The 23,178-nt window shown below is 48.0% G+C and overlaps 7 protein-coding genes across 8 annotated transcripts; 1 reads left to right on the forward strand and 6 right to left on the reverse strand.

The window, feature by feature from the left end:
• Positions 1-6: 6 nt before the first annotated feature.
• On the reverse strand, positions 7-4,120 carry LOC136189017 (kielin/chordin-like protein). The gene is made up of 26 exons (XM_065976860.1): positions 4,038-4,120; positions 3,942-3,990; positions 3,781-3,873; positions 3,376-3,732; positions 3,196-3,318; positions 3,010-3,141; positions 2,840-2,956; positions 2,654-2,785; positions 2,460-2,594; positions 2,351-2,400; positions 2,227-2,295; positions 2,117-2,168; positions 1,997-2,066; positions 1,784-1,932; positions 1,675-1,724; positions 1,550-1,618; positions 1,440-1,491; positions 1,320-1,389; positions 1,104-1,255; positions 831-1,049; positions 553-756; positions 420-498; positions 317-360; positions 186-267; positions 90-136; positions 7-20 (listed from the first exon to the last, which is right to left on the reverse strand). The coding sequence occupies exons 1-26, from the start codon at positions 4,053-4,055 to the stop codon at positions 7-9; spliced, it is 2,628 nt and encodes an 875-aa protein (XP_065832932.1). The 5' UTR covers positions 4,056-4,120.
• Positions 4,121-4,234: 114 nt separating this feature from the next.
• LOC136188931 (uncharacterized) lies at positions 4,235-6,993 on the reverse strand. Its single transcript, XM_065976738.1, has 16 exons — positions 6,743-6,993; positions 6,381-6,693; positions 6,240-6,327; positions 6,059-6,183; positions 5,932-5,999; positions 5,794-5,876; positions 5,674-5,743; positions 5,548-5,614; positions 5,369-5,494; positions 5,230-5,316; positions 5,003-5,176; positions 4,831-4,950; positions 4,713-4,782; positions 4,583-4,656; positions 4,467-4,535; positions 4,235-4,399 (listed from the first exon to the last, which is right to left on the reverse strand). Exons 1-16 carry the CDS (start codon positions 6,991-6,993, stop codon positions 4,241-4,243), a joined length of 1,944 nt encoding a protein of 647 aa, XP_065832810.1. The 3' UTR covers positions 4,235-4,240.
• LOC136188936 (lanosterol 14-alpha demethylase-like) lies at positions 6,980-9,234 on the reverse strand. Its single transcript, XM_065976746.1, has 13 exons — positions 9,080-9,234; positions 8,936-9,034; positions 8,708-8,884; positions 8,524-8,653; positions 8,419-8,475; positions 8,248-8,365; positions 8,148-8,193; positions 8,002-8,087; positions 7,819-7,948; positions 7,700-7,765; positions 7,549-7,644; positions 7,388-7,497; positions 6,980-7,332 (listed from the first exon to the last, which is right to left on the reverse strand). Exons 1-13 carry the CDS (start codon positions 9,212-9,214, stop codon positions 7,074-7,076), a joined length of 1,509 nt encoding a protein of 502 aa, XP_065832818.1. The 5' UTR covers positions 9,215-9,234; the 3' UTR covers positions 6,980-7,073.
• Positions 9,235-9,291: 57 nt separating this feature from the next.
• On the reverse strand, positions 9,292-16,210 carry LOC136188928 (protein Daple-like). Its single transcript, XM_065976734.1, has 30 exons — positions 15,882-16,210; positions 15,624-15,709; positions 15,173-15,284; positions 15,019-15,088; positions 14,867-14,925; positions 14,726-14,809; positions 14,607-14,671; positions 14,475-14,550; positions 14,365-14,415; positions 14,179-14,309; positions 14,046-14,127; positions 13,926-13,997; positions 13,783-13,869; positions 13,639-13,729; positions 13,450-13,582; positions 13,334-13,395; positions 13,225-13,273; positions 12,997-13,165; positions 12,808-12,935; positions 12,341-12,751; positions 12,230-12,280; positions 12,028-12,181; positions 11,880-11,975; positions 11,729-11,821; positions 11,578-11,673; positions 11,261-11,517; positions 11,121-11,201; positions 11,024-11,063; positions 10,584-10,964; positions 9,292-10,489 (listed from the first exon to the last, which is right to left on the reverse strand). Exons 1-30 carry the CDS (start codon positions 15,948-15,950, stop codon positions 9,407-9,409), a joined length of 4,419 nt encoding a protein of 1,472 aa, XP_065832806.1. The 5' UTR covers positions 15,951-16,210; the 3' UTR covers positions 9,292-9,406.
• A 72-nt stretch (positions 16,211-16,282) lies between these two features.
• LOC136188934 (protein Red-like) lies at positions 16,283-19,189 on the reverse strand. 2 transcript variants are annotated; one of them, XM_065976743.1, is made up of 21 exons: positions 19,057-19,189; positions 18,954-19,007; positions 18,832-18,901; positions 18,678-18,772; positions 18,498-18,612; positions 18,337-18,437; positions 18,239-18,285; positions 18,101-18,174; positions 17,851-18,049; positions 17,719-17,770; positions 17,560-17,665; positions 17,481-17,505; positions 17,375-17,430; positions 17,243-17,319; positions 17,152-17,193; positions 17,013-17,093; positions 16,895-16,961; positions 16,732-16,820; positions 16,566-16,671; positions 16,488-16,507; positions 16,283-16,434 (listed from the first exon to the last, which is right to left on the reverse strand). In XM_065976743.1, exons 1-21 carry the CDS (start codon positions 19,146-19,148, stop codon positions 16,416-16,418), a joined length of 1,587 nt encoding a protein of 528 aa, XP_065832815.1. In that variant the 5' UTR covers positions 19,149-19,189; the 3' UTR covers positions 16,283-16,415. The 2 variants fall into 2 exon arrangements, with proteins under 2 accessions (XP_065832815.1, XP_065832814.1); XM_065976742.1 differs by having other exon boundaries at positions 17,243-17,322.
• A 114-nt stretch (positions 19,190-19,303) lies between these two features.
• LOC136188935 (hexosaminidase D-like) lies at positions 19,304-23,168 on the reverse strand. The gene is made up of 9 exons (XM_065976745.1): positions 21,815-23,168; positions 21,310-21,753; positions 21,172-21,259; positions 20,925-21,099; positions 20,730-20,865; positions 20,338-20,675; positions 19,915-20,290; positions 19,761-19,849; positions 19,304-19,704 (listed from the first exon to the last, which is right to left on the reverse strand). Exons 1-2 carry the CDS (start codon positions 23,155-23,157, stop codon positions 21,585-21,587), a joined length of 1,512 nt encoding a protein of 503 aa, XP_065832817.1. The 5' UTR covers positions 23,158-23,168; the 3' UTR covers positions 19,304-19,704; positions 19,761-19,849; positions 19,915-20,290; positions 20,338-20,675; positions 20,730-20,865; positions 20,925-21,099; positions 21,172-21,259; positions 21,310-21,584.
• On the forward strand, positions 20,364-21,389 carry LOC136189020 (uncharacterized). The gene is made up of 7 exons (XM_065976861.1): positions 20,364-20,495; positions 20,534-20,671; positions 20,728-20,788; positions 20,842-20,885; positions 20,938-20,999; positions 21,056-21,153; positions 21,204-21,389. The coding sequence occupies exons 1-7, from the start codon at positions 20,364-20,366 to the stop codon at positions 21,284-21,286; spliced, it is 618 nt and encodes a 205-aa protein (XP_065832933.1). The 3' UTR covers positions 21,287-21,389.
• Positions 23,169-23,178: the final 10 nt, after the last annotated feature.

Genomic DNA, 23,178 nt, shown 5'->3' on the forward strand with positions numbered 1-23,178 from the left:
CCAGTCTTACTTTGTGGTAGCTGTGCAACGTCACAGAAAAAAAGAAAAACGTAATAAGCTAGGTTTGCACGAAAACGGGCAATTCTTACAGCACGGATTCATATCACAACTTGTTTCACCATCTTCAGAGCACGAACTGCGTACAACACAGGTCGATAAACATAGGGAAATACCGACGAACGAACCATTCGTTGCAGCCATCCAATGCCTTAAAACTATCTCCAACCGAATAACTTTTCCCATCATAAACGCAGGAGGTCGGGGTTACTAAAAATCAACTTCGCTTGGGCACTGGCAACTATTCGTCAATTCTCACCGCAAGCCTTTTCGGTGCAAGAAACGTCACCGTTGAGGCAAAAGCTGAAGCGAACGAACAAGGTTGACAACGAGTCCAACAATTACACGTGGAACGCGCTCACCAAGTGTTGCAGCCGTCTCGAGAGGGAAACTGGGTGCCGTTCATTTGACTCTGTCCGCCATAAATGCACTGCTTTTTGCCTGAAAACGAAAAGAAGTGACGACAAGTGTACCATTTCCAAAGAGCAAACTCACTTTGACAAGATTTTGTCAGGTTCATCCTCAGCTGGCTATACCTTTTGCTGATGGATGCATTCATGGCTTTAGTGCATCCGACAAGTGAACTAGTCGGTCCGGCGTTCTTGAAGCAGTTAGCCGCTTGTCTCATGACAGCGCATGGAGAGACCGGTCGCCCAGATGAAGCAAAACAAGCCATCAACTTCGACGCGTCGCATTTGCCTTGAAAGAAAGAAAGAAAGAAAGACAGACAGAAAGATACAAAGAAGAATTAGGCGCGTGCGTATATCACCGACCAGGAAGGCATTGGCACGTCTGACAACCCTTCGCATTAACTACTCTTCCCCCCGGACATGCGTTGTTGCAGTCAATAGACGGACAGCCAGTCGGAACAGGAAGGCATTTGCACGTCGGACAACCCTTCGCATCAACTGCTCTTCCCCCCGGACACAAGTTTTTGCAGCCAATAGACGGACAGCCAGTCGGCTCCGGCGGCGGCGACGACGTCGGTTTTCCTGGAGAAAAGAAATCAATTCCTCGATTCTGTGTGTCTACTTAAAGTTTCGCACCTCCGCGGCACTGGCACAAGGCGCAGTTACCCTTCATAACGTAGCCTCCCTTGCACAGTTCAGTGCACGGTGCATTTGGATTGCAAAAGCCAGTCGAACGACACAGCTTGTTTAGCACAGAGCACTTGAGGGAGCTAGTTCGGTTGCAGAAACTGTGTAACAGAAAAAAAACCGCTTTATCAGTCATCATCATCCTACGTTGGGATGCGTGTTTACCATCTTGTGCAGGTGTCGTTACCGCGAAAGACGGATCCGTACTTGACCTGATATCCGCCAAAGTTACATCCTAAGGAGGCTATGAGAAACGACCTGCATATATTCCTCTCGATTATTTACCGCAGAAGGCTTTGCCCTTGACAACCGAACAAACACCGGGGCAGCGAACCGTCTACATGCAAAGCCAGTCAACTAAAAGAAGTTTTTCTTGACGTGTGAGCGTATCTCACTGAGCAAGGATTGACGCACTGGGGTTTTCCACTGACGATCTTACACGTCAAACCCAGAGGACAGGGTAACTAAGAACAGTTTCCGTGTATAGGAAACACACGCGCATCTATATGAAATATCTCACCACGCAACGAGGCTGTGACGAACTTGTTGGTGGCATGGCCGTCGATTTAGCTAAGCAAAAGAACGAGCCGTAAAAATCATAGTTTTCGTACCGGCATCACTCCACTTACATTTGCACTGACACAGAGCGCAGTTACCCTTCATAACGTAGCCTCCCTTGCACATTTTAGTGCACGGTGCATTTGGATTGCAAAAGCCAGTCGAACGACACAGCTTGTTTAGCACAGAGCACTGGAGGGAGCTAGTTCGGTTGCAGGAACTGTGCAACAGGAAAAAAACCGCTTCATCATTCATCATCGTCCTACATTGGGCTGCGTGTTTACCATCTTGTGCAGGTGTCGTTACCGCGGAAGACGGATCCATACTTGACCTGATATCCGCCAAAGTTACATCCTAAGGACACTATGAGAAACGGTCGGCATTTACTCTTCTCGATTATTTACCGCAGAAGGCTTTGCCCTTGACAACCGAACAAACGCCGGGACAGCGAACGGTCTACATGCAAAGCCAGTCAATTATACAGAAGCTTTCTTGACGCGTAAGCGTTTCTCACTGCGCAAGGATTAACACACTGCTGTTTTCCATTAACGATTTTACACGTCAAACCCAGAGGACAGGGTAACTAAGAACAATCTGTGTATAAAAAACAACACACGCATCTGTACGAAATATCTCACCACGCAACGAGGCTGTGACGAACTTGTTGGTGGCATAGCTGTTGACTTAGCTAAAATAAAATAATCAGATTGCTCTCAATTAATTTAATGAAGTCGTATCGCCACGTACGTTTGCACTGGCAGATTTCGCAACCCTGTGCATTTTTGACGTATCCATATGGACAGCGAATGCGGCAACGTACAGGTGCACAAGTTACTTTGGTAGGCGAACTTGTCTGGGGCGGCGGCATAGTTGTTGGTTTGGCTGTGGTCAAAAAGAAGCTGTAAAAATCACACTTTCTGCACCAGCATCCGTTTACTTACGTTTGCACTGGCAGATTTCGCAACCATATGCATTTTTGACGTATCCATATTGACAGCGAATGCGGCAACGCACAGGTGCACAAGTCACTTTGGTGGGCGAACTCGACTGCGGCGGCATAGTCGTTGGTTTGGCTGGTCAACAGAACGAGCCGTAAAAATCCCAATTTTGGTAGCAGAATCACTTACGTTTGCACTTGCACGTTTGGCAACCTTTTGGACCCACGATGTAACCGTTCGGGCACTTACGGAGGCAATTTGGAATCGCACAAGTCACTCCTTGCGTCGGCCTGCCTGTTGGCTTGGCTAAACCCCACGTTAGAAATATCCCAAGCGTTCCTTCCCCGTTTATCACTTACTTTTACACTGACACGTTTTGCAGCCATTTGCGTCCATGACGTAACCGTGTTGACATTGTCTGAGGCAATGCTTGCGCGCACAGCCCGAACTGGGCGTCATCATGATGCCTGTTGGTGCGGTCGTTGGTTTAGCTTCAGAATAGATCGACGTTACGGCGGCACTCCTTTCCTGCTAAGATTTCTTACTTCTGCACTTGCAACGGTTGCAACCATTCGCGTCTTTTTCAAATCCAAATGGACAGTGAATGAGACAAAGCACAGGAGAACAAGTCACGCTGGGCAAACGCGACGGCGTGGCTGTAGGTTTGGCTATAGTTAAATTAATTTTTTTGCAATTTAGAAGTACGTATCGGCGACATTACTTACGTTTGCAGCGGCACGTTTGGCAACCTTTCGGGCCATAGACGTATCCGTTAGGACATTGTTGGACGCATTTTCTAGGTGAACAAGTTCCTTCAGGAGCACCAGAAAGTGGCCGGCCGGAATGTGGCCGGCCTGTATGTGGGTGTGGGCGGCCTGAGTGAGGTCGGCCTGAAAGTGGCCCGCCTGTATGTGGATGCGGGCGGCCGGAATGAGGTCGACCTGAAAGCGGCTGGCCTGTAGGTAGATGTGGATGGCCGGAATGTGGACGGCCGGAATGTGGACGGCCGGAATGTGGACGGCCGGAATGTGGGCGGCCGGAATGAGGTCGACCTGAAAGCGGTCCGCCTGTTGGTCTGACGTCTGCGCAGTGCGTCAAATAAAGTTAATTTATAAAACAGTATCACTTACGCAAGCACTGGCATTTCCTGCAATCATTGTCGTCTCTAACGTATCCGTTCTTACACGAAAGATGACATTGAAATGGCGGGCATTTCGATGAACCTGAAGAGAACGCACGCGGACTTAAATCTGGCAGCTCCGACTCAATTTGCTAAAAAGAAAAAACGAACTTGTCGGCAACGCTGCGGAGCAAGCTGCAACAGCGATTGCCAAAACGAACTAAGCATAATAATTAGGTACGAAGTGAAAACAGAAAGTCGCCTTACCAAAGATATCGACCTCATGATAGCAGGCTCAAAGAGATCTCGAATGAGCTCGTATTGGACGAGAGCGTCTAAATCTACCCACTTTTCACGTGATACAGTTCGCTCGGTGCTTGGTACAGGCAGGTATACCCCTGGTACAAGTGGGAAGCGTTCGATGTGGGTGGCGACGACGTGCAAATCACGTGCAGAATGTTGTCGCTAATTCAAAACGGAGTGCACGACTTGAACGTTTTCCCAGACGACTGGGGGCAAGTGGCGTATCTGATGAAGGCAGGTTCGCCCACTTTTTCCTCCTCAGTATCGAACTCGTCGTAAAAGCCGATGTAGCAACGAATTGGGGTCAAATATCCGTTGCGACTTTCCTACACACAAAAAAATAACACCAAAGCTGTTCGATCGAAGTTCAGCTAGGCCTCTAACTTAACGTACAATTTCCTGTGAAACGAGGCTACACAACGGACGCGTTTTTATTCCAGAAGAGCTGTCCGTAATATTGAACTAGAAGACGCGTTCTTTTATAACGGATATTGAAACGAGTCACTCACCACTTGTATAGAGCCTGTAGGCCAACTGACACGAATCGAAGCGCCGTCTGTTTTCATAGACGAATTTGTTTGACCTGTGAAGAAAGAGGATGCCGGCGGACGAGAAATAAGCGTCGCACACTATCTGTACCATCGAACGAAAACGCTGGAAACTGATAGCCAAAGTACGGAATGAAACGATCGCCTGCAACCAAGGTAGTCTAGAGAAAAGAACAAAAGGATCTTAATTAAATTCTAGATCTACGTACCACGATTTTCTCAGGCGTCACGGTAACGTCTTCGCGAAGCTCGGAGTAGTGAAACTCCGATTTATTACCAAGCATCCAAGTAATTGAAAACGACGCTTTCGACTGGCTCGCCGATACCGACTACCAAAAAAATAATAAATATGTTAACTGTTCATTTGCTGATTCTAAATACCGTCAAGGAGTATCTGATGCCTTGGAGATATCCCACTTGAGAGAGAGAAGTCCAAGTCTTCTTCGTGTCGTTGTACCAGGTGGGAGATATAGAAAGAGGGCCCGCGTTTTCAGCACTTCCCGCACTGGGCATGATAAGCGTTTGAACGTTGGGAGTATGAATACGAGTTAGGCCCTATTAGTTTAAAATGACTCTCCGTATTTTTTTCCAGTGAGAGAAGAGCTTACCGTGCTGTCGTAATGAGGATCGGCCTCAGTCTCATATTCGAGATACATGCCGCCGACGTTGGCAAAGATTTTGTGGAAATCAGGAATCTACGCACGAGAAAGTTTTTCGCGTAATAACTTATTTCATTTGTATAAATACTTCGAAAACAAATCCTCCAACTTCGGCGGGTGTAGGACCTTCGGCAATGCTGTCGTTACAATAGACGAGCGCTGTGGCCAGCATGCTCGCCGGAAGTAAATTATAATTGGAAAAAAACGAATAACCCTGAGACGATCCTACATTAAATCCTGCGCAATCTAGATCGTCTTTTACCGCACCTCGTATCCATGTCTCAACTTAGGATCGAACCTATTTTTCACAATATACAAAGCTCCACTAGGCATCCTATCATAAAATTAATATTATTACATAGACGTAGGGCTAAGAAATCTTGCGACCCCCACCTCCATCGTCTCACTGAACCCAAGGCAAGGTGAGCGGCTCGTTTGAAGGCGCCGGCACTGACCATGTCTCCTAGAAAAGAGTAAAGATGTGAAAACGTCTTTTTTTTTCTTCGTCCCTACCTTCTTTCGCTGCTTTGCTTGCAAATATTTCGTAGGTTACTGTCTGCACGGCTTCATTCCACTGATGCTGAGAACTGCGACCCCTATACAGAGTCCTTCGTTCAATTCCCAAACTAAGAGAATTCTATTCTTATGCACCCCGTTGGGAGTTCGCCCCACGGTGACAGCATCAGAAGAGAAACCCACGCACTCCGATTCAGATATATCTGTTACATTCAACTTCTCGTCAAAACAATAACCGACACAAACGCATTTGTGAAATTACTGGAAGTATATCCGAATAGCTCAGATTGTATCCCATTTCCATCATCACGGCCAAATACTTCCGTGGAAAGTGATCGTACGGCATTGGATTGAGAGAACCATAGCCACTATGATCCTGATACTGACCTTTATGACAAAGACAGATTGCTTTTACTATAATAGCGCTATTTTTTAATTAAAACCGTTTGCCGTAAAATGCGTCATTTGACTCTCGAGCTCAAGTTCAAGCCACTCAGTGCTGTTTGTAAATCCCATTTTGAAACGCATGTACTAGAAGAAAAGAAACAAAAATAAGAAACTTCTCTTCACACCCCTTGACTTGCTTCGCCTGTCAAAGCAACAGTCGCCCAGTTGTTTGGCGGAGATCTATACGCCTTTTTCGGATCGATTTCAGACAGGAGACCATCCCACTTCTCCACCAACTCCTTTTCCACGCGATCTTTCAAGTGCGTATAGGCAAAGAGGGCCGGCATCGTAAAGAAATTGCAATGACCCTGGGCGCAATTGGCAGTTGCAAGTTCGGTCAGAGATCGCGTCAGAGCGCGAGACGCTCGATCGACGAGATCCGCATCCCCGGTGACGTAGCCCGTCGAAATGAGAGTAGCTGCCGCATTGGCAAAGCAAGGCGTCGAATACCTTAAAAAAATGAAAACGTAAATATTTCAATATATTAATTACGATTTACTGAATTTCTTTATTTTCGTATGGATCGATGATACTGCCATCTGTCGCCTGATGTTGCCTAAAGAAGTCAACTATGCCCTTGATCGTCTCCAAGTACGTAGTCGAGTTGAAGCCCGTGGGTTCGGGAGCCGGTGCATTGTGAAGAGCCTTAAATGCCGCCTCTACGGTCTCATTAAGAGGAAAGGACGGCTCCCCGAGGCCGGAGACGACCGTCGTAGCTGCGAATAGAACGAGAAGCGACGATCTCATCATATTCACGTGAATCGGCGATATATACACGTGATCTTCGCGCAAACACGAAAAATATTATTAAACATTTTCGCACAAATGCCCTAGTCCACGTTCGCGACGTCGCCTCGCGTTTTGTAGCGCACGAACGGATTTTTCGGCGTGTGAATCATCGTTTCGAAATCGATCTCCGGAAAATGCCCGTTCACTAGCTCGAATTCGTACTTACGCAAGAGCACCGACCATATCGTCTTGATCTGAACGTAGGCGAAGAATTCCCCTATGCAACGATGACGACCGGCGCCGAAGGGAACGTAAGAGAACTTGTCTTCCCCGCTCGGTTTTTTCTCATCAGATAAAAATCTAGATACATTCGAAAAATCGAAGTTGATGTAGAGATAGTTTTTTCGTTTGGCACCTTTTCGGATTAAATAACTGACTGTCTGACCATTCGCTTTCAAGCTGATGATTGGTTGGCGGCGAGACGCATACCTGATGACCGGCAGGAATGACGTAGTCATCAACGGCCTGAAAATAGATTGCCCGTAGAAAAAAAAAACACTGTATCTAAAGTCTCACTAGAGGTGTCTTGGCCAATCTCATAAGCGTCATCAAGGGTGGACGAAGACGGAGAGTTTCTTTGAGGCACACTTCCAACCAGGTCATATCTTTGAGCTGAAATGAAAAGACGAATCGCGTGGCAACTGGTAGGGCAAGGAAATGACGAAACCTGATCATATTCAAGTGGACGCATTCGGGGACCACCGATATCTAATTGCTCAGCAAAGCACTTGTCCTTCACATTGAGAACCGAATAAATAAATGAGAATAGTTAATAAATTCCCTCACCTGATATTCCTTGTCTTGTGCAATGTAGAAACCAAGCCAAGAGCTCGTCGTAGATGACGTGTGCTGGCCAGCCATCAGCAAGCCAATGAGAAGACCGGCGATTTCATTATCCGTCACACAACGGCCGTCTCTTCAATAAAGGAATTAATCGTATATAGAGAAAAATTCAGAAAAAATAATAACCTGTACTGCGTTGTCATCAGATACGTCAGAATGTCGTCATCGAGTTCTTTTTCATTTTCAAGCCTTTCTCTACGCTTAGCTATCACCTGTGCAACAACAACAAAAAACCTTTTGAGTCTAAACACTTAGAATATTGGCATATTAACCGAGCGGAAAATTTCTTTCAGCTTGGCATGAGCTCGATCCCTTTTCCTAAAGAAAAAAAAGAACGTCGTTGCAACATATCAAACTAGACATCTGCTTCACCTAAAACTTGGAAGAGGAAGCCAGCCAGGAAGCAACCAAGCAGCCGGAGTAAGCCCAGCGTCCAAATCGTGGTACAAATCCGCAACACCTTCGTACATCATACTACGAATCTCCGAACCTACAAGACAGAAACTTTTAAAAATCCTTACAGAGAAGCTTATTTGTAGGCACCTTGGAGACATTTGCTTGCCGTCATGATAATCACTTCGGAAAGTGCAGCAAAGAGATCTATAAATAAAAATTAATTAACTATTTTTTATTGGTTCTTCTTGTCACCTTTTTGCCCGCTTTCGCCCCAATGCTTTTCGAAATACATTTCCGTTTCTTCTTCGATGACGGGCACGTACTTTCGGAACTTGGCAATGGTCAATCCGGTCTTCAGCATCTTTTTCTGTTCGAGAAAAATCTAAACGCCAAAATGATTTTTTATTATTTTTTTTGACGTCGTGAGTGCACCGACCGCGTGTGGCACGTCGTAGCAGACGCCTTCGCCAAAGACGGGCGTCATGATTGGACCGTACACTTCTTCCGCGTTCAAATCGTCGTTTTTGGCGTTGAAGAAGTGACTGCTCGCCTTCGAACCGACCAAGTACGTCAATTTTTGGCCAAAGATAGTGAAGGTGAAAATTGAACCGTACTAAAATACATCGTTTCGATTTTCGCTTCTTGTTGAGGGAGGGGGAGGGACCTTGCGTTCGGCTTCCAGTAGAAACTGTATTGGGCTTCTGCCAAATGCTAGTGCATTTCCAATAAATGGAATTGGCGACGGCACGGTGGGTGGAGCGTTCTGCGAAGCTGTCACGTTCGAGATATTCGCGCTTGAGCGATTTACCGGTTGGCGTTTGTCCATCAGGCCGAGTTTTCTGCTCAGGTAAATGCACGTCAGTGAGAGGACGATAACTGGAAGCATGAGCGTCTCCAAGGACGCTGGAAGCAAGCGGTACGACGATTCCACCGCGGCCGACATTTCGCAGAGAGGGAGAGGGAGCTGATTGGAGGAGAAGATCAGGTGATGTCGGCGTGATTTCCACGTAAAAAGTCCCGTAGCAAGAAATAGTTTCCTGTCGTCCACGTGGCTACAGTATCAACAAAAAGACAACACTAAAAAATCAATACACTGAATAAGAAGTCTTCTATAACAAAAAAAAGAGAGTTCTTGCTAGACACACCCATATTCATACCACCCCGAATTATCCATACCGTTCTCAGATTTGGTTGGCGACATTACCTTTCCCTGAGCATTTTCTTTTTGGCCCCCAACGGGACTTCGATGCCCGCTCAATACGTCATCCTCGCCGGAACTCGCCTGAACATCCGAAGCCGGTCGCACCCCGGGCGGACGAATCGGCGTCGACTGAAACACGGGCTGAATTCCGCCGCTTCCCACAGGCGACGAAAGACGATTTCCGGCCGAACTCGACGACGACGACGATTGATTATTATTCTTTCGCAAGGCGGGACCAGACTCGGAGTCACTCGATGCTCCCGACTTCCGCCTAGGATCGCTGGTGGTCCTCGTTAGACTCGCCCTCCTCGCGAGAGCTGTCTCTTTAGGAGTCGTAGCAAGCGTCGCGCGCGCTTGCGATCGATGCATCGGCGACTCGCCGCCGTCCGGCCGCTGTTTCTCGCTCGCGCCGCTCCCCGACGGCTCTTCGGCCGGCGCTCCGTCGGACGGCTGACGCTCCTGACTGGCCATCGCGCTCGCGACGCCCGATTTCCGCGTCGGCGACTTCAACTCGGCCCATTGCGCCGAATCGACGGTGCGAGCGCGTCGACGTCGTTCGCGCGTGTTGACAAGTCGTTTCGCCTGTTCCCCGGATGTGTCGTCGTCACTCACGGAAACGGGCTCCAGTTGCGACAAGGGTGTCGGCGAGAACGAGCTCCGCCCGCCGAGCAGCGCGTCCGTACTCTGCATGCGCCGACGCGCCTTGGGCCGATCGACGGGAGCGACGATAGCGTCGGAGGTCTGTTCTCGTTGCAATCCGCCGCCGCCGCCGCCGCCGCTAGTCGGAGAAGAGATACGACGACTGACGGCGGATTTTGAATTCTCCGCTGCGCCGCCGCCGCCGCCGCCACCGCCACGTTGCTTCGGTGGCGATCCCTTCAAGAAAGACGGCGGCGATTCGCCGGGCGATAGATCGCGACGAGGAAAGAGTTGATCGTCCTTTCCACTGTTTCCGCTCGTCGATCGGTCGCGATACGGGGTCTGCAGAGTGGTGAGCATTTCCTCGATGTATCTCTTCTGCATCAGACAATAAGAAGGGGAAAAAATTACTTATGCGGCGGAAGACAGCAGGGGGTCACTTATAACGTGGGAGCGTATAGTAGTTGCGTACCCGCGACTTCGGAGTCTTGTTCGTCTCCTTGAGAAAGTCTTCCAACGCCAGAACGTGATCGCTACTGTAGCCAAGCGGCGCGTTTCGATCGGACGACGGTCGCGCCGTCGCGATCGAATATCGCGTTCGAGCGTCGCCTGTCGGCGAGCCCAAATCGTCGTCGAATCGACGATTTCCGTCGGTCGGCGACGCGTAGCCGGCGATGCTCGCTCGCGTGCCGCTATGCGATTGGTTGACGAGTAGCGCGTCCGGCAGAGCGCCGAAGCTGATCGCTTTGCTGCTGAGCGACGACGTCGATTCGGACGTCGAGACGTTCGACGACGCGCCGCCGTCCGTCGTCGTCTTCGACGACGTTTTGTCTTCCGATTTCGAATGCTTTCCCTGAAAAAAATCGCACGCTCCGTTTTCACGTTGTCTCGTAGGACTACGGGGGTTTATACCTTGAATTTTCCCTTCATTCGACTAAAGAAGCCTTTTTTTCTAAAGAAGAAAAAGCATTCGTATTAGTAGATAGTTACGATGTCCTAGTCTTCGCACTTTCGATTCTTCTCCGCTTCGAGGACTTCGAGCTTTCCTCGAAGTTTCGCTTTCTCCGACTCCAGACCGGCGAGGCGTTCACTGGGGAGTGAACGGCACCATCGCACATTTATAATACACTATTTACCGCGCCACCTTACGTGAATTGTATTTCGCCGACGTGATATTTATCGTTGCTTTCGATATTTCTCGCCATCAAATCGCGATTCTGAATGACGAGACTGCTGAGTTGAGCGAGAAGGTGCTTATTCTCTTGCTCGAGCGTCTTATTCATCTGATCCAACATCGTGCATTTTTCCGTCAGCGTGTCCTGAATCGTTTCGAGCTCGTGATTGATCTGGCACATCTCGTCCACTTGTCGTCGCAACGATTTCACTTCCGCCAGCTTAGCGGACGACTATAAAAAAGAAACAAAGAAACAGTGAACGTCTCTCGCACACAACTCGTTTTTTCTTACCACGGAGTGCTGGCGAACTTCGAGTTCTGTGCGAGCTGACTCGGCTTCGTGCATGCGTCGTCGAAGCTGAGCCAGTTCCCTGTTCAACTGGCTTACCTACGCGGGAGTGAGTTCGATCGAAGGCGCTTCGCTTTTCTATAGAGACACTCACTTCATTCCTTCGAATTTCCACTTCGACGCGGAAGATTTCCAAATCTTGAAGCTGTCGCTGAAGCGATCGTATTTCAGCATCTCTCGTGGTCACCTAGTCGAAGAGAAAGACTAGAAAAAACAACAACTCTTTTTTGAAAAATTGACCCTACCTCTGCTTTTCGTTTCAACTCAATTTCCGTCTTAGATTGTTCTAATCTGTTCACGCGGCTCTTCAACTCGGCGACTTCTCCTTCAAAACCGGCTTTCTGAAAGTGGAAGTGAGATCCCCATCGCTTTATCAAACAAACGCTCGATTACCTCTCCTCTCAAATCGAGGATCTTATCCTGCAAATAGGCGAAGTCTCGCGCAGCCAAACCCTCGCGAAAATGAAGAAGCATAGGCGACGACCCGCCCGCCGCCTGTTGCTGATGAATATGAGGAATCCTCGAATCAGATCGCCGACCATGGTGACTAAAACACGACATAGAAAGAAAAATTCGCATACAAAAGTCAACGTACAATCGAGGCGATTCGTTGCTCCCAGGCGACGTCAACGAAGAAATTGGGTCCCTAGAGAGAGAAGAGACGCGTAAAACCAGCGAACGTCGTCGCTCGAGAATTCGTCCTCACCATCGTCGCTCAACCGCTGGACTCGTCTCGTGACTTCCATCGCGACTCGACGCACCGGAAAGAGATCCTGATTCCGACGGCCCGCTCGTGACGCCTCCGCCGCCTCCGCCGCTGACCCCAGTTCCAACTCCGGACGACGAAGACGAGGAGGCAAGCGCCGCGCTTCCCCCTCCTCCGCCGCCGCCGCCGCCGCCGCCGCCGCCGCCGCCGCCGCCGCCGCCGCCGCCGCTGGACGGCGTCGCCTTCAACTTCACGTTTTCTCGCTGCAATTTCTCCACCGTTTCCGAAAGCATTTTATTCGTCTCCGTATACTCTTCGAGTCTCGTCTCGAGTACGGTCATTCGTTCTTCGTCGTAGCCGACGCTGCGATTCAGAGCGGCGTCGATTCGAGCCTCGATTTCGCCGAATTTTCTAAGAAGAAGAAAAATCGCCGTGCACCCCAACATTTCAATCAGTCTCGCCCCTACTCTTTCTCCTTCAATTTTAGCCCGGCGACGGTTTTCTCGTGATCGAATCCAAGTCGATCGAAACTGCCGCGCAATTCGCCGTTCTCCTCCTCCAGTTTTTCCGCCTTCATCTGCTGAACCCGAAATTCCTACACACACACAAAAAAATCTTCTCTCGCACAACGAACATTTGGAAATAGAGTCACTCGCCTCTTGTAGTTGAATCAATTCCTTTCGTTTCTGTTGACACTGCGAATTCAAGTCCCTGTTCGCTACTTCGAACGCAACGACCTTAGCCGACGACTCTCGCAGCTCCTCCATCGTTTTCTCGAGTCGCTTGTTGTCTCTCTCCAAACGAAGCAACTTGGTTCTCGCCGAACTAAAAGAGAAAAAAACAACGTTTTCTTCCTGTGTATACGTGTAAAGTCAAAAATCTACATTTCCTCCTCCGTCAGTTCCGCGCCAACTGACGGCTGGCCGTCGCCACCTACGCGAGAACGAATCATAGCTTCAAACCCTTTGTGATAAATAAAATCTATTCTTTTACCTGATACTAATTTCGCTTTTAGGTCTTCCATTTCTTTCCGCAACGATGCCAAATCGTCTTCCCTATACGATCCCAAATCTTCGTTGGAGGTTCTCTGGAGACGGCTTATTACGTACGTGTGTCTTTTTTCAAATTCAAGTCGAGCGTTCGCTTCGATCAGTTCCTGAATCTGCTGCAGGTCGGCATCTTTCGCCGATTGGAGAGAATCGATTTGCGTCTTGAGCTTCGCAATCTCGTTGTTCTTTTCCCCTAGACACAGTCGAATCGATTGACGCAATCGCCGGATTCGCGGAAGCTGCCTTTACCGAGAGCCTCGTACTTCGCCGACATGGACGCGATTTCTTCCTCAAGAATTTGCTTGCTTTCCTGCAGCAAGGCATTCTGCTCCTTGAACTCCTACACGGAAAATTCCGTCTCTGGGCTCAAATTCGAGAATTCCGTTACTCCACCTGCAATTTTTTCTTGAGATAATCGACGTCTTCTACTTTGTCCTTGAGCTTTTTATTCGAAGCTTGAAGCTGATCAAAGTCGGCGACCTGAAAAACGAAGCAGGTAAAGATTTCACAATAATCGAATGTCCCCTCCTTTTCACCTTGACTCGCAGTACTTCCACCTCGTCCTTGTAAACGCGAACTTTCTGCGCATCTTTCGACAGCTGCCGTTTCTATAGAATAAATAAGATTAGAAGAACCCTATGCAAATGAGATCATACCTCTTGGTGAAGACGTTGCACTTGCTCTTTATACTTGTCCAATTCATCTTGAACTTCCTGCAACTGACTCGACTTCGAATCGCTGAGACGCGCAATTAAATCAAGCGAAAAAACAATAGGCGCTCTCTCTTACATTTGTTCTTGTTGAAGTCGAACTTTCTTCCTCAATTCGCGCATGTGCTGCGTGTCGATGTCGGACTGCTGAGGCGGCGACTTCAAGAACGACGGCGTTCTCGAAAGATTCTGCTTCACATTGGCGGCCAACTGCAACAAAAAAAATGAACACGTGACGCGCAGACGCCGGGGTTCAATCACTGACGGAATATTGTTCGAGATAGAAATCCCTTTCGTGCGAAAGATCAATACGAGCCTTTATAAAGAAAATATTATTTATTTATTTATTTATTTATTTTATCTGCTGTCTCTTACCAACTGATATTCGTCTCTCTCCTTGGCCAACTTCTGAAGGTATAAATACATTCGTCGACACTCGGCTTCTAGTTGGCTAGAAAAAACAATTTCCGGGTTCAAAAATAGATTCCTTTTCTTCCTTCCGCTTACGCCTTCGACATGGCTTCGATGTCTTCCCATTCGAACGCGTAGACGACGTCCGGATTGTCGGTAACCTAGCAACGAAAAAAACTGAAACCCGATCAATCAAAGAAAATAGAATTCCGCACTTCTTTGATGTGGGTGACGACGGCGTGTTGAACGCTCGTGCCCAGACGCTGAATCTGTTGAATCATGATCTCCTTGTTTTGGCACTAAAAATAGACGTCGTCGTTCATCCGGTTCCCGCCCCCTTTTTTCCATGCACTCACCTGCACTGTGCATCCCAGCAACAGTAATAACAGCTTCTCCAGTTCGTAAAGACTCTCGTCTAAAGATTCAATGCATTACGTCAGTCGGGTCGTTTGAGGGATCCTCCCCCCTGCCCTCCCCCTCCCCCCCGCAGGAACAGCTGCTCTCTTACCGTTCTCCGGATCCTTGCAAATGGAGAGCAAATCGGGTAAACGCATAACGATCACCTGCTCGAGCGTTGACTACAAGAAAAAGGAAAGAGAGTCGCTCGCGCTCGATCCACTCCCCATTTCATTCATCCATTCATTCATTCATTCATCACTCACCGCGTAAAAATTCATCATGCTTTCGAGAAGATAATGAAGATTCTGCGCGCGTCGCATGCGATCGCCGCCGACTTTTCGATTGATCTTCGCCAAACTGACCGACGAAGGATCGCTTATATGTAAAGAGACAATGGATGAGTGGGCGGGGTCGAACGAGCGCGCAAATCGACGTCGACGTCCCCCCCGCTTTTCGGCGAACTCGTCTCGCGGTGCCGGCGCGAACGTGTCCCACGTTTCCCCCATGGGACGTGTAGCCCGTGCGAGCGGGAACGGACTTCGAGGAAAGCGACGAGAGCCCCGTGGCTCCCCCGCCTATCGCGAAACGCGCGACTCGAACGCTACCTACGATCGCGATAAGAACGAAAGCTAAACAAAGCGCGAGAGTGGACGAAAAGTCGCGTGGGGGCCCCCCCTCTCTCTTTTCGACCGAACGACAAAGAAATCGTCTTACGCTTCCTGCATGATTTTTGTCAGAAGTTCGGCGTCGGCGAGCGACGCCATCGAATCGCACGGCGCCAGCTCTTCAAACGTGCGAATCTGCGACGACGACGAAGAAGAGAAAAGATATTATAGCTAGCCTACATACATATATAGCCTGTCTTCCTCTCTTTTGTTTACTGTTCGACGACTACGCGTTGCTGCCCGCCGTGCCGGCGTTCCAAGTCCGGCTTGGGCGACGTTCGTGCGTTCTCGCGCTTGCGTTTCTTACCCATTTGACGAGAGGCGAGTTCAAGAACTCGGCGACTTTCGCTTGTTTCGTCATTCCCGTTCCGTTCATCTCGAGGGTCGATCGTTTCGGCGTGGAAATTTCCACGCTTCGTTTCGCTTATTCTCCGTCGATGCGTACGCGCGGTCGAATGCCGTTCGCAAATGGAGTCGTCCGTCGTCGGTGCGACTGGTTAGGGGGGTAGGTGTCGATGAGATGTGGTGAGTCGGCTTTTTGGGCCTTCGCTTGCGGTTTGAAGCAGCGACGACGAAGAAAGCCTGCGCTCCAAAGTTTCAACGGTCTTGTCGAGCGCGAATCGACAGGATGCGAGACAACGCGCGGTCGAGCTAGAGTAGCGCCTGTGACAACGTCGAGCCTCGTTTGAAACTTCTTAATGCATGACGTCACCGAGACTCCAAATATGGTACGTCTGTATATATACGGGGTTCCGACTCCCAATACACGCCCACGGAAAAGCGGTTGTACAAAGAGCTGTAGATTGGTTCGATGACATACTCCCCTCTTTATTTCATTAGCTCAATCACCCTCATCCTTACTGCGAGAAAGAATTTGGTCTTATTGTAAACATGGATCATTTTTCTTACTCACCTTTTGCGTTTGTCTAAAATCTAGAAGCAAAACAAGGCTAAGGTATCAAAGTCACACTAATTTTATGCTTGGCCAAACCTTGCTGATTTTTTGCCAATCGCGATCAAGCTTTGCTTTCTGGCTGACCTTTTGTCGTCTCGTCTTCCGACCATCATTCATCTTAACTCCAAACTGAAACGCCGCTCTAATGTGCAACAAAAAAATTCAAGCAGAGTTACCACCAGAAAATCATCAAAACAATTACTTGGGCATCGCTTCCTTTTTATTCATGTACTCCTTATACTCTTCCTCCGTCTCAAAATCCCATCGTTTGTATGGACCCTTCTTGTTGCCCTATATATTGATTCACAATAATAATAATAATAATAATAATAATAAGACAAGCTGTTTGACTATTTTACACTCACCATATCCATTTTAGAATAGTCAGCGGCTTCATCGCTATCATAGCCAGCGCCAGAAATTTCATACATACTGCCAACACAATAAGAATAGTCTGTACTTAAACATAGTCAATATTTATACCTTGGGTAACACTCTGCGTAGCTATCCGTTTCCTCTGCCAGACTTTTTCGTTTCGGCTTCTGAGCGCCTATACCAGGTTTTCTATACACAAAGACAAATAATTAATTTTTAATTAATTAATTAATAGAAATCTCCTTACCCCTTCCGCTTGCCGCTTGGCTTCATTTCCTTTCCCGGAAGTCTGTCAAAAGAATGTCATAACGTCACCTGCTTGCATAGATTATGCGTACTTAGCATCTGCCGCGGCCCACCCAGCTTGTAACTGTTCTTGCGTTAGACCGCCTACAGGCTCAATAAACTCCTTTGTCTTCTGAATAAATAAATAAATAAATAATGCGAGAGTGAGAGAGAGAAAGGTGAACCTCTTTTGTGCCGTCCATGTCAAGACTAGGAAACTTCTTGGCAACACTTGCTGGATCTACACAACACAATTTCATTTTCAGCTGACACAAAACTGTGAGACGTTACCGAAATTGACGTCCATTGGCTCATCCTGAATCAAGAATCAAATAAAAGCCTATTGCATTTAATTATTTAAATCTCTAACCTCGTCTTTTGGTTTTTCAAAGTAATTGCCCTGCTTTGCCTTCTTTTCGCCCTTTTGCTGACTCGCTCCATAACCAAAGTCGTAAGCACCAAGGTCATCAAAAATGCTAAAAAAAACACCAATCAAATACAAACAACTTGCACGTAATTAAGCACTCACTTTGTATCAGCTCCAGGCAACTTCTTCAGCCCACCAGCATTCTCCTGCTTGCCTAAACGAAAGATTAATTAATTAATTAATTAATTAAATCATTAAATAATCGGTATCAATTTAATGATGACTGCTTCTTGCCTTTTTCTTTCTTTTTACCCTTTCTCTGCAATTTTCCTTGCCTCAAATAGGACAAGATCTGCGTCAGCTTATTGACAACGATATCATTGGTGCTCAGAAGCGAGTGACTCTGCAGCGTCGGACAATCCGCTTTGCTTCTCAGCAAAGTCGTTGGAATGTCCGTCTCTGAATATTCGTCCTCCAGATCAACAATATAGGCCTTGGAAGAAAATAAATGACGTCACAAACTCAGGGGTTTTTTTTCTAATACCATTCTGCCTGGCAAAAATTGCTCGTTTCGTTCCGGCGGCTTTGATTGAAACAGAGTCCGATACACATTTTTAGCTATAAATTATAAAATTTCTCAATTAACTAATTAAACAAAACTCGTCAAAATTTTTCTTTCTACCCATTCCAGTTTTGAATTCGACTTTGTCCCCAGAAACTTCTCTCCTCCTAAAAAAAATTCATGATATCATTTTTTTCGGATAGTCTCTCATATTCAACCTGGCAGTCAATTCTCGCTCCACTTCCATCGTCTCTTCCTCTTCCTCCTCCTCCTCCTCCTCTTCCTCCTCCTTCTCCTTCAGCGCAATTTCCCCTCGCACCTGCACACCACTCGTCATTCGTCAAATAAATCAATACATGTTTTCTCAACGACGTCATACTTTCTGTAGAAGCGCGTAATCGAGTCCCTTGACCAAATGAGTGTGCTCCATGTCGCCACCTAAGAACTTGCTCTCCATAATCGCTTGCTTCTTCAACTCCTTCGTCCGATCTTCCCTATAATTAATCAAGACGTGGTGCTCTATTCATTTTGTCCCCCCGCCCCTCTCTATGTAATGTACTTTTCTGGAGCGACAGCCGAATAAATTCCCGTTGTTTTCAGCAATTCCGGAACATTTTCATAATCGGGATTCACTCCCTCGCGCCGCTCTTTCGCCTGCGTGGTGAATGGAAGACCCTCAATAAAAATCGCATCGTTTATCTGTTCTATCTAACCCGATCGCGATATTTTTTTGATAATTCTTCGTTGCGTTCCTGTTCGACGCTTTTCGTTTTCGGCATGTTACTGCGCGACGGAGAGAATCTCTGGTTGCTCTATGCGTGAACGCCCTACGTACGGTTTCTTTTTTCTCTGTCGAAATGCGGCTTTTTCCTTGTTGCGACTCGGCGGACTAGAAATCGTGAAAGCGACGCGTCCAGAAGCTTCGATTTACTACTTACGGAGCTTCGGGCAGCGAATCCGAGCGTGGAGCCTCTCTCGGTGTCATGAGAAGCTTTCGGAAGTCATCGTTCGTCAAATTTTTAGCCGCCATAGAGACTCTTCCCTTGTGTGCCTTCGTGCGCTAACGAGATTTCAAGGGCGCGTTGCGTTCCCGGAAGAACAGCAGTTTCCAGTGATGACCTCTTGTCGATTTCTGGGCACGTAGAACAAAAGCTATGCAGTCTACGCGTGCTTCAATTCAACTGCTAAGTGCAGCTGTGCACCTCGTGATCGTTTCTTGTCGATTTCTTCGCATATAGAACAAAGCAGTGCAGTCTCCGCATGCTCCAATTCATTGACTTATCAGTGCAGCTGTGCGCCTCGTGATCGTGAACGCTTTCGCCATGTCGTTTCCCTACGAACTTCTCGAAGGCGATGGAATATTTGCTTTATCTTGGTTGAAAAGCGACGGTTTGATAGATTGTGAGCTCACTCGTACTTTCTTACAGGGCCGCAGCCTCTCAGGGAGCCATACACCAACATCAAAAACAGCAGTGCCTTGCGTTTGACATTACTACGAGCTGGTATGGCTAACATTTTCTTGCTCTTCGTAATCTCTATTAATTCTCGTCACGTGCTACATAACTCCATTAGGAAATTTCGTCACGCTATAAATAATAATCCTCGTCACGTGATACATAACTATTAATTCAAAACTGCTCACATATTATACTCTAGTGATGAATTGCAAAGGCGCCGCGGGAATCTGCCACTTCGAGTGAGCAGCATGCTAATGCATGGAATTGCGCTAATCTATGACCAAAAGATGAAATATCGCATAAAAGGTACTTGTCACACGTACAGTATTGCCCACGTACATTTCTCCGCATGTAGCAATCGATCAAAGCGTCCTCAGTACATTTCCTACCGTTTCCCAAAAGACCAAAGCGAGGTAAATCCGTCTGACTGCATGATCCTCGCGCTTTCAGTTTGCTTTTGTCGACAGAGTCATAGCACGTACACCAAATCAGTTTATAGAACCAACTGAAGAGCAATTCGAAATCCAATCGAGGGATTGGTTTGAAAAGCACGACCCGAAAGGCGCAAACCCAACGAGAGAATACAAAGAAGGAGGTATATATATATATATATATATATACATGTAGTAAACAACTGAGCTTCTCATCGCTGTAAATGTAGTGGCTACAGTGATACCGGCTGAAGCGTCGTCACTTGAGGCTCCTGCGACTCAACCTAATGAAGTTTTGAATACAACTTCGCGCTGAGACCCAACTCCTTACTGTACTTGTTCTGCTTGTAGGAACTCATGGAAATGTACACTGCCGATGGGCCACTGACAGTTGATGGCTCGGAAATGCATTTCGGCTCAGGGGAGCATGAGGAGGAGGAGGATAACGTCTTACCTCAAAGTGGAAGCGCCGCATCAGAAGAGGTGACTGTTAGCCCTATGAATCCAGCGACGTTATTTTCCACAAGGCGCTAGACCTCGCTTCCCTGCCACCTCCACCGAGTCCACGCCGTCGCCGCCGCCGCTACCATTCGATAGATTCGACGCAGTTGACGATTCCCCGAGCGACGCACTTGTTGTGGTTTCAAGACACGTCCGATATCGTTGTAACTGCAAAAACAAAAGCCTCAAAATTTGCTATTGTTCTAAATATACAACACAGACTGATTGCCGTCCTGTGGAACCCAAAGGAGTTGCAGCGGCTGTCCATGGTCCAGCAAATGGTACTTGAGCGTACGACGAGTTTATCACCACTAATGGTCAAATCACTATTTAGTTACTGCGGGCTTCGAGGCTGATCCTTTAGAAAAAACCGCTCAAGTTAGTGCATCTTACATTAGTTTGTGCACAATATCGAACTTTCTCGCTGCAGCAGTATTCTCTGGACGTTTTGGAATCGAGACAGTCCGATTTAGCGGCCACTGAAACTATACCGTAAAGTGCACGTTTTTGAAGAAAATGCGATGCGGTACACGCGTTTGTTGGCATAGTGAGGAAGCCGGTGAGGAAATGAAGGAAATGTCTCCATTGCCCCCTAATCCCGAGGAAGATGAAGATGAAGATGAAGAAAACGTCAATGTGGAATTTGGTAAATTTGATTGAATACCTGCAATATCCGGAGAATTCCATTCCTTGTAGATGCCCCAAAAATAGAAATGCTTCAAGAAATTGCTTCAGAGGATTCCAGCTTTCATCTACAGTTGAAAAGACGCATTATTTAATTAATTAATTAGTCTCTTTATACAATTGCCTCGCCCTTTCTAGAGAGGACATTGAAAGAGCGCTGCGGGGCAGACAAAGCGTCGCTTTCCACGATATTTTCCCGCCTGGAATTGCTACTAGAGCCGAGGCTGCTAGCGCCTTTGCGCATTTGCTAGGTACGTTCCCAAATACTCAAAATCTAAAACTAAAACCTTTTCTTTTATAGAGGCTCAGAGTAGAGGCCTCGTTTCCCTGAAGCAAGACGAATGGATGGGGAAGATCGTGATTTCAAAAGCAGACGCCGAAGTTTAACTGGTTTTATTGAAGTTCATTAAACGCGTTGATTGCCTTCTGATGAAACTCTTTTGCTCGTTCAGCAAACGAAAAAAGCTTTGTTTGAATCCACTCTTCCACGTCCGCTGCACGCAAGAAAAGACCCAAAACGGTCTTCGCCTTATCGGCCGCTGCTGTGAAGTCCTCTGCAAGTCTGAGTATAGAGGAGAAAAACAACTCAACTATCAAGCTATATTAATTATGTATACTATTACTTCTCATAGCATTCAGCCGCCTGATTAACCCTGTACCAATTCAGGGAATTACGTTTCTGATTCCACGGCGAGATCCACGTGACGTCTAATTTAGTGCACCTTTGTCCAATGTGCCTCAACTTATCAACATAGAAAATAAAATTATATACAGGTCCACCGGGATACGAAAGCGACCCAAAGTCGCTCTTCTTGGCATCAAAATAGTCCAAAGGAACGAGAGAATCCCGAAAACCGAGGAGCCTCGACACGCGTTCGTGCTCTGATGCCAGAAGCGCACCTGACTTCAACGTGGACAGACACAGAGCAAGCGACGGCAAAGCAGGCGGCAACAGCTCGCACGGAATGGCAAAGTGATCGTACTTCGACCAGCCAGTCAACGCGATTCCAATCAACTCGCCCGGTCCCGGATACTCGTTCAAAATTTTCGACCAGGCCACGTGATTGGCAACGCGCGTTCTAATAGGCGTAAAATCCTCGTAACTACCGTCGGCACCTTTGAACGCGCTCGCCGCCCAAACGCGCGGAAAGGTCGCGGAAAAACGACGCAACGTCGCCGCGTCGACGTGATAGCGCACGTCGGCTCGATACTCCCAAATCATCGGTTCGGCGAGATGACTGAATTTCGTCAAATCGCCTATGGACCATTGGGCGAGCATGTCGTGCCACAAAAGGGGCGTGACCGCGAGAGTTTCAGTCACGTACTCGAGTATGGGTTTCATGTGCGCGACGTAGAGAGCGCTCGTGCCGCCGCGACCGGCGTCCGTTCGGCAACGACCGATTCCGCCGACTTCGTCGCCGCCGACGTGTATTCGCTTCGCGTTCGGATGAAGACGCGCGACGTCGGCGACGAGTCGTTTGGCGAGCGCCGCCGAATCGGGATTCGACGCGCAGAGTGACGTCACGTCGCGCGGATCTGCGCGCAAAGGCGCGAAGCGTTCGTGCTTCAGCACGAACGACAAGTGACCGAACGTCTGAACGAGCGGTATGAGATCGAGATGGAGAGAATTCGCTTTCGCGACGAGGCGTTTGATTTCCGCTTCGGTGTAAGCGTCGGCGCGACGGAGAAGGGAAAGATCGCCGGAGTACGGGTACATGTCTTCGTATTCGACGAGGAGACCCGTTGCGCCGAGCCGCTTGAGAAAGGGAAGAAGATCGACGAGATAGGACATCGTTGGCGGGGCCCCTTTGAGGTCCAAGTGCACGATTCGATGCGCGAATCGACGGGTCGTTGTTTCGCCGCTCGGAGACGGCGTTTTCGACGACGAGAAGAAGCCTCTGTAGATGCCGACGATTGCGAACGCTGCCGCGACGCCAGCGAAAGCGTACAGAACACGCCGTGCCATTATCGTCACAACACACGTGAC

This window comes from Oscarella lobularis, chromosome 7, assembly GCF_947507565.1.
Source record: "Oscarella lobularis chromosome 7, ooOscLobu1.1, whole genome shotgun sequence".
Lineage (NCBI taxonomy): Eukaryota > Metazoa > Porifera > Homoscleromorpha > Homosclerophorida > Oscarellidae > Oscarella > Oscarella lobularis.

What these genes read in the sequence shown, in the direction of transcription:
- LOC136189017 (XM_065976860.1), bottom strand. An exon ending in CTTGTGCCAGTGCCGCGGAG is followed by an intron (nt 1,050 to 1,103) that starts GTGCGAAACTTT and finishes TCTTTTCTCCAG; the next exon opens with GAAAACCGACGTCGTCGCCG. An exon ending in GACGTGCCAATGCCTTCCTG is followed by an intron (nt 757 to 830) that starts GTCGGTGATATA and finishes CTTTCTTTCAAG; the next exon opens with GCAAATGCGACGCGTCGAAG.
- LOC136188931 (XM_065976738.1), bottom strand. Translation starts at nt 6,993, where the DNA reads ATGATGAGATCGTCGCTTCTCGTTCTATTCGCAGCTACGACGGTCGTC. An exon ending in TGGGGCGAACTCCCAACGGG is followed by an intron (nt 5,877 to 5,931) that starts GTGCATAAGAAT and finishes GACTCTGTATAG; the next exon opens with GGGTCGCAGTTCTCAGCATC. An exon ending in AAGCAAAGCAGCGAAAGAAG is followed by an intron (nt 5,744 to 5,793) that starts GTAGGGACGAAG and finishes ACTCTTTTCTAG; the next exon opens with GAGACATGGTCAGTGCCGGC.
- LOC136188936 (XM_065976746.1), bottom strand. Translation starts at nt 9,214, where the DNA reads ATGTCGGCCGCGGTGGAATCGTCGTACCGCTTGCTTCCAGCGTCCTTG. An exon ending in GCTACGACGTGCCACACGCG is followed by an intron (nt 8,654 to 8,707) that starts GTCGGTGCACTC and finishes TTTGGCGTTTAG; the next exon opens with ATTTTTCTCGAACAGAAAAA. An exon ending in CTTCCTCTTCCAAGTTTTAG is followed by an intron (nt 8,194 to 8,247) that starts GTGAAGCAGATG and finishes TTTTTTCTTTAG; the next exon opens with GAAAAGGGATCGAGCTCATG.
- LOC136188928 (XM_065976734.1), bottom strand. Translation starts at nt 15,950, where the DNA reads ATGAACGGAACGGGAATGACGAAACAAGCGAAAGTCGCCGAGTTCTTG. An exon ending in TGCAACGTCTTCACCAAGAG is followed by an intron (nt 13,998 to 14,045) that starts GTATGATCTCAT and finishes TTTATTCTATAG; the next exon opens with AAACGGCAGCTGTCGAAAGA. An exon ending in GAATGAAGGGAAAATTCAAG is followed by an intron (nt 10,965 to 11,023) that starts GTATAAACCCCC and finishes GATTTTTTTCAG; the next exon opens with GGAAAGCATTCGAAATCGGA.
- LOC136188934 (XM_065976742.1), bottom strand. Translation starts at nt 19,148, where the DNA reads ATGGCGGCTAAAAATTTGACGAACGATGACTTCCGAAAGCTTCTCATG. An exon ending in TCGGCTGTCGCTCCAGAAAA is followed by an intron (nt 18,613 to 18,677) that starts GTACATTACATA and finishes GATTAATTATAG; the next exon opens with GGAAGATCGGACGAAGGAGT. An exon ending in TACGCAGAGTGTTACCCAAG is followed by an intron (nt 16,962 to 17,012) that starts GTATAAATATTG and finishes TTGTGTTGGCAG; the next exon opens with TATGTATGAAATTTCTGGCG.
- LOC136189020 (XM_065976861.1), top strand. Translation starts at nt 20,364, where the DNA reads ATGGAAATGTACACTGCCGATGGGCCACTGACAGTTGATGGCTCGGAA. An exon ending in CCGCATCAGAAGAGGTGACT is followed by an intron (nt 20,496 to 20,533) that starts GTTAGCCCTATG and finishes ATTTTCCACAAG; the next exon opens with GCGCTAGACCTCGCTTCCCT. An exon ending in AAACGTCAATGTGGAATTTG is followed by an intron (nt 21,154 to 21,203) that starts GTAAATTTGATT and finishes CATTCCTTGTAG; the next exon opens with ATGCCCCAAAAATAGAAATG.
- LOC136188935 (XM_065976745.1), bottom strand. Translation starts at nt 23,157, where the DNA reads ATGGCACGGCGTGTTCTGTACGCTTTCGCTGGCGTCGCGGCAGCGTTC. An exon ending in GCGGCTGAATGCTATGAGAA is followed by an intron (nt 21,754 to 21,814) that starts GTAATAGTATAC and finishes CTCTATACTCAG; the next exon opens with ACTTGCAGAGGACTTCACAG.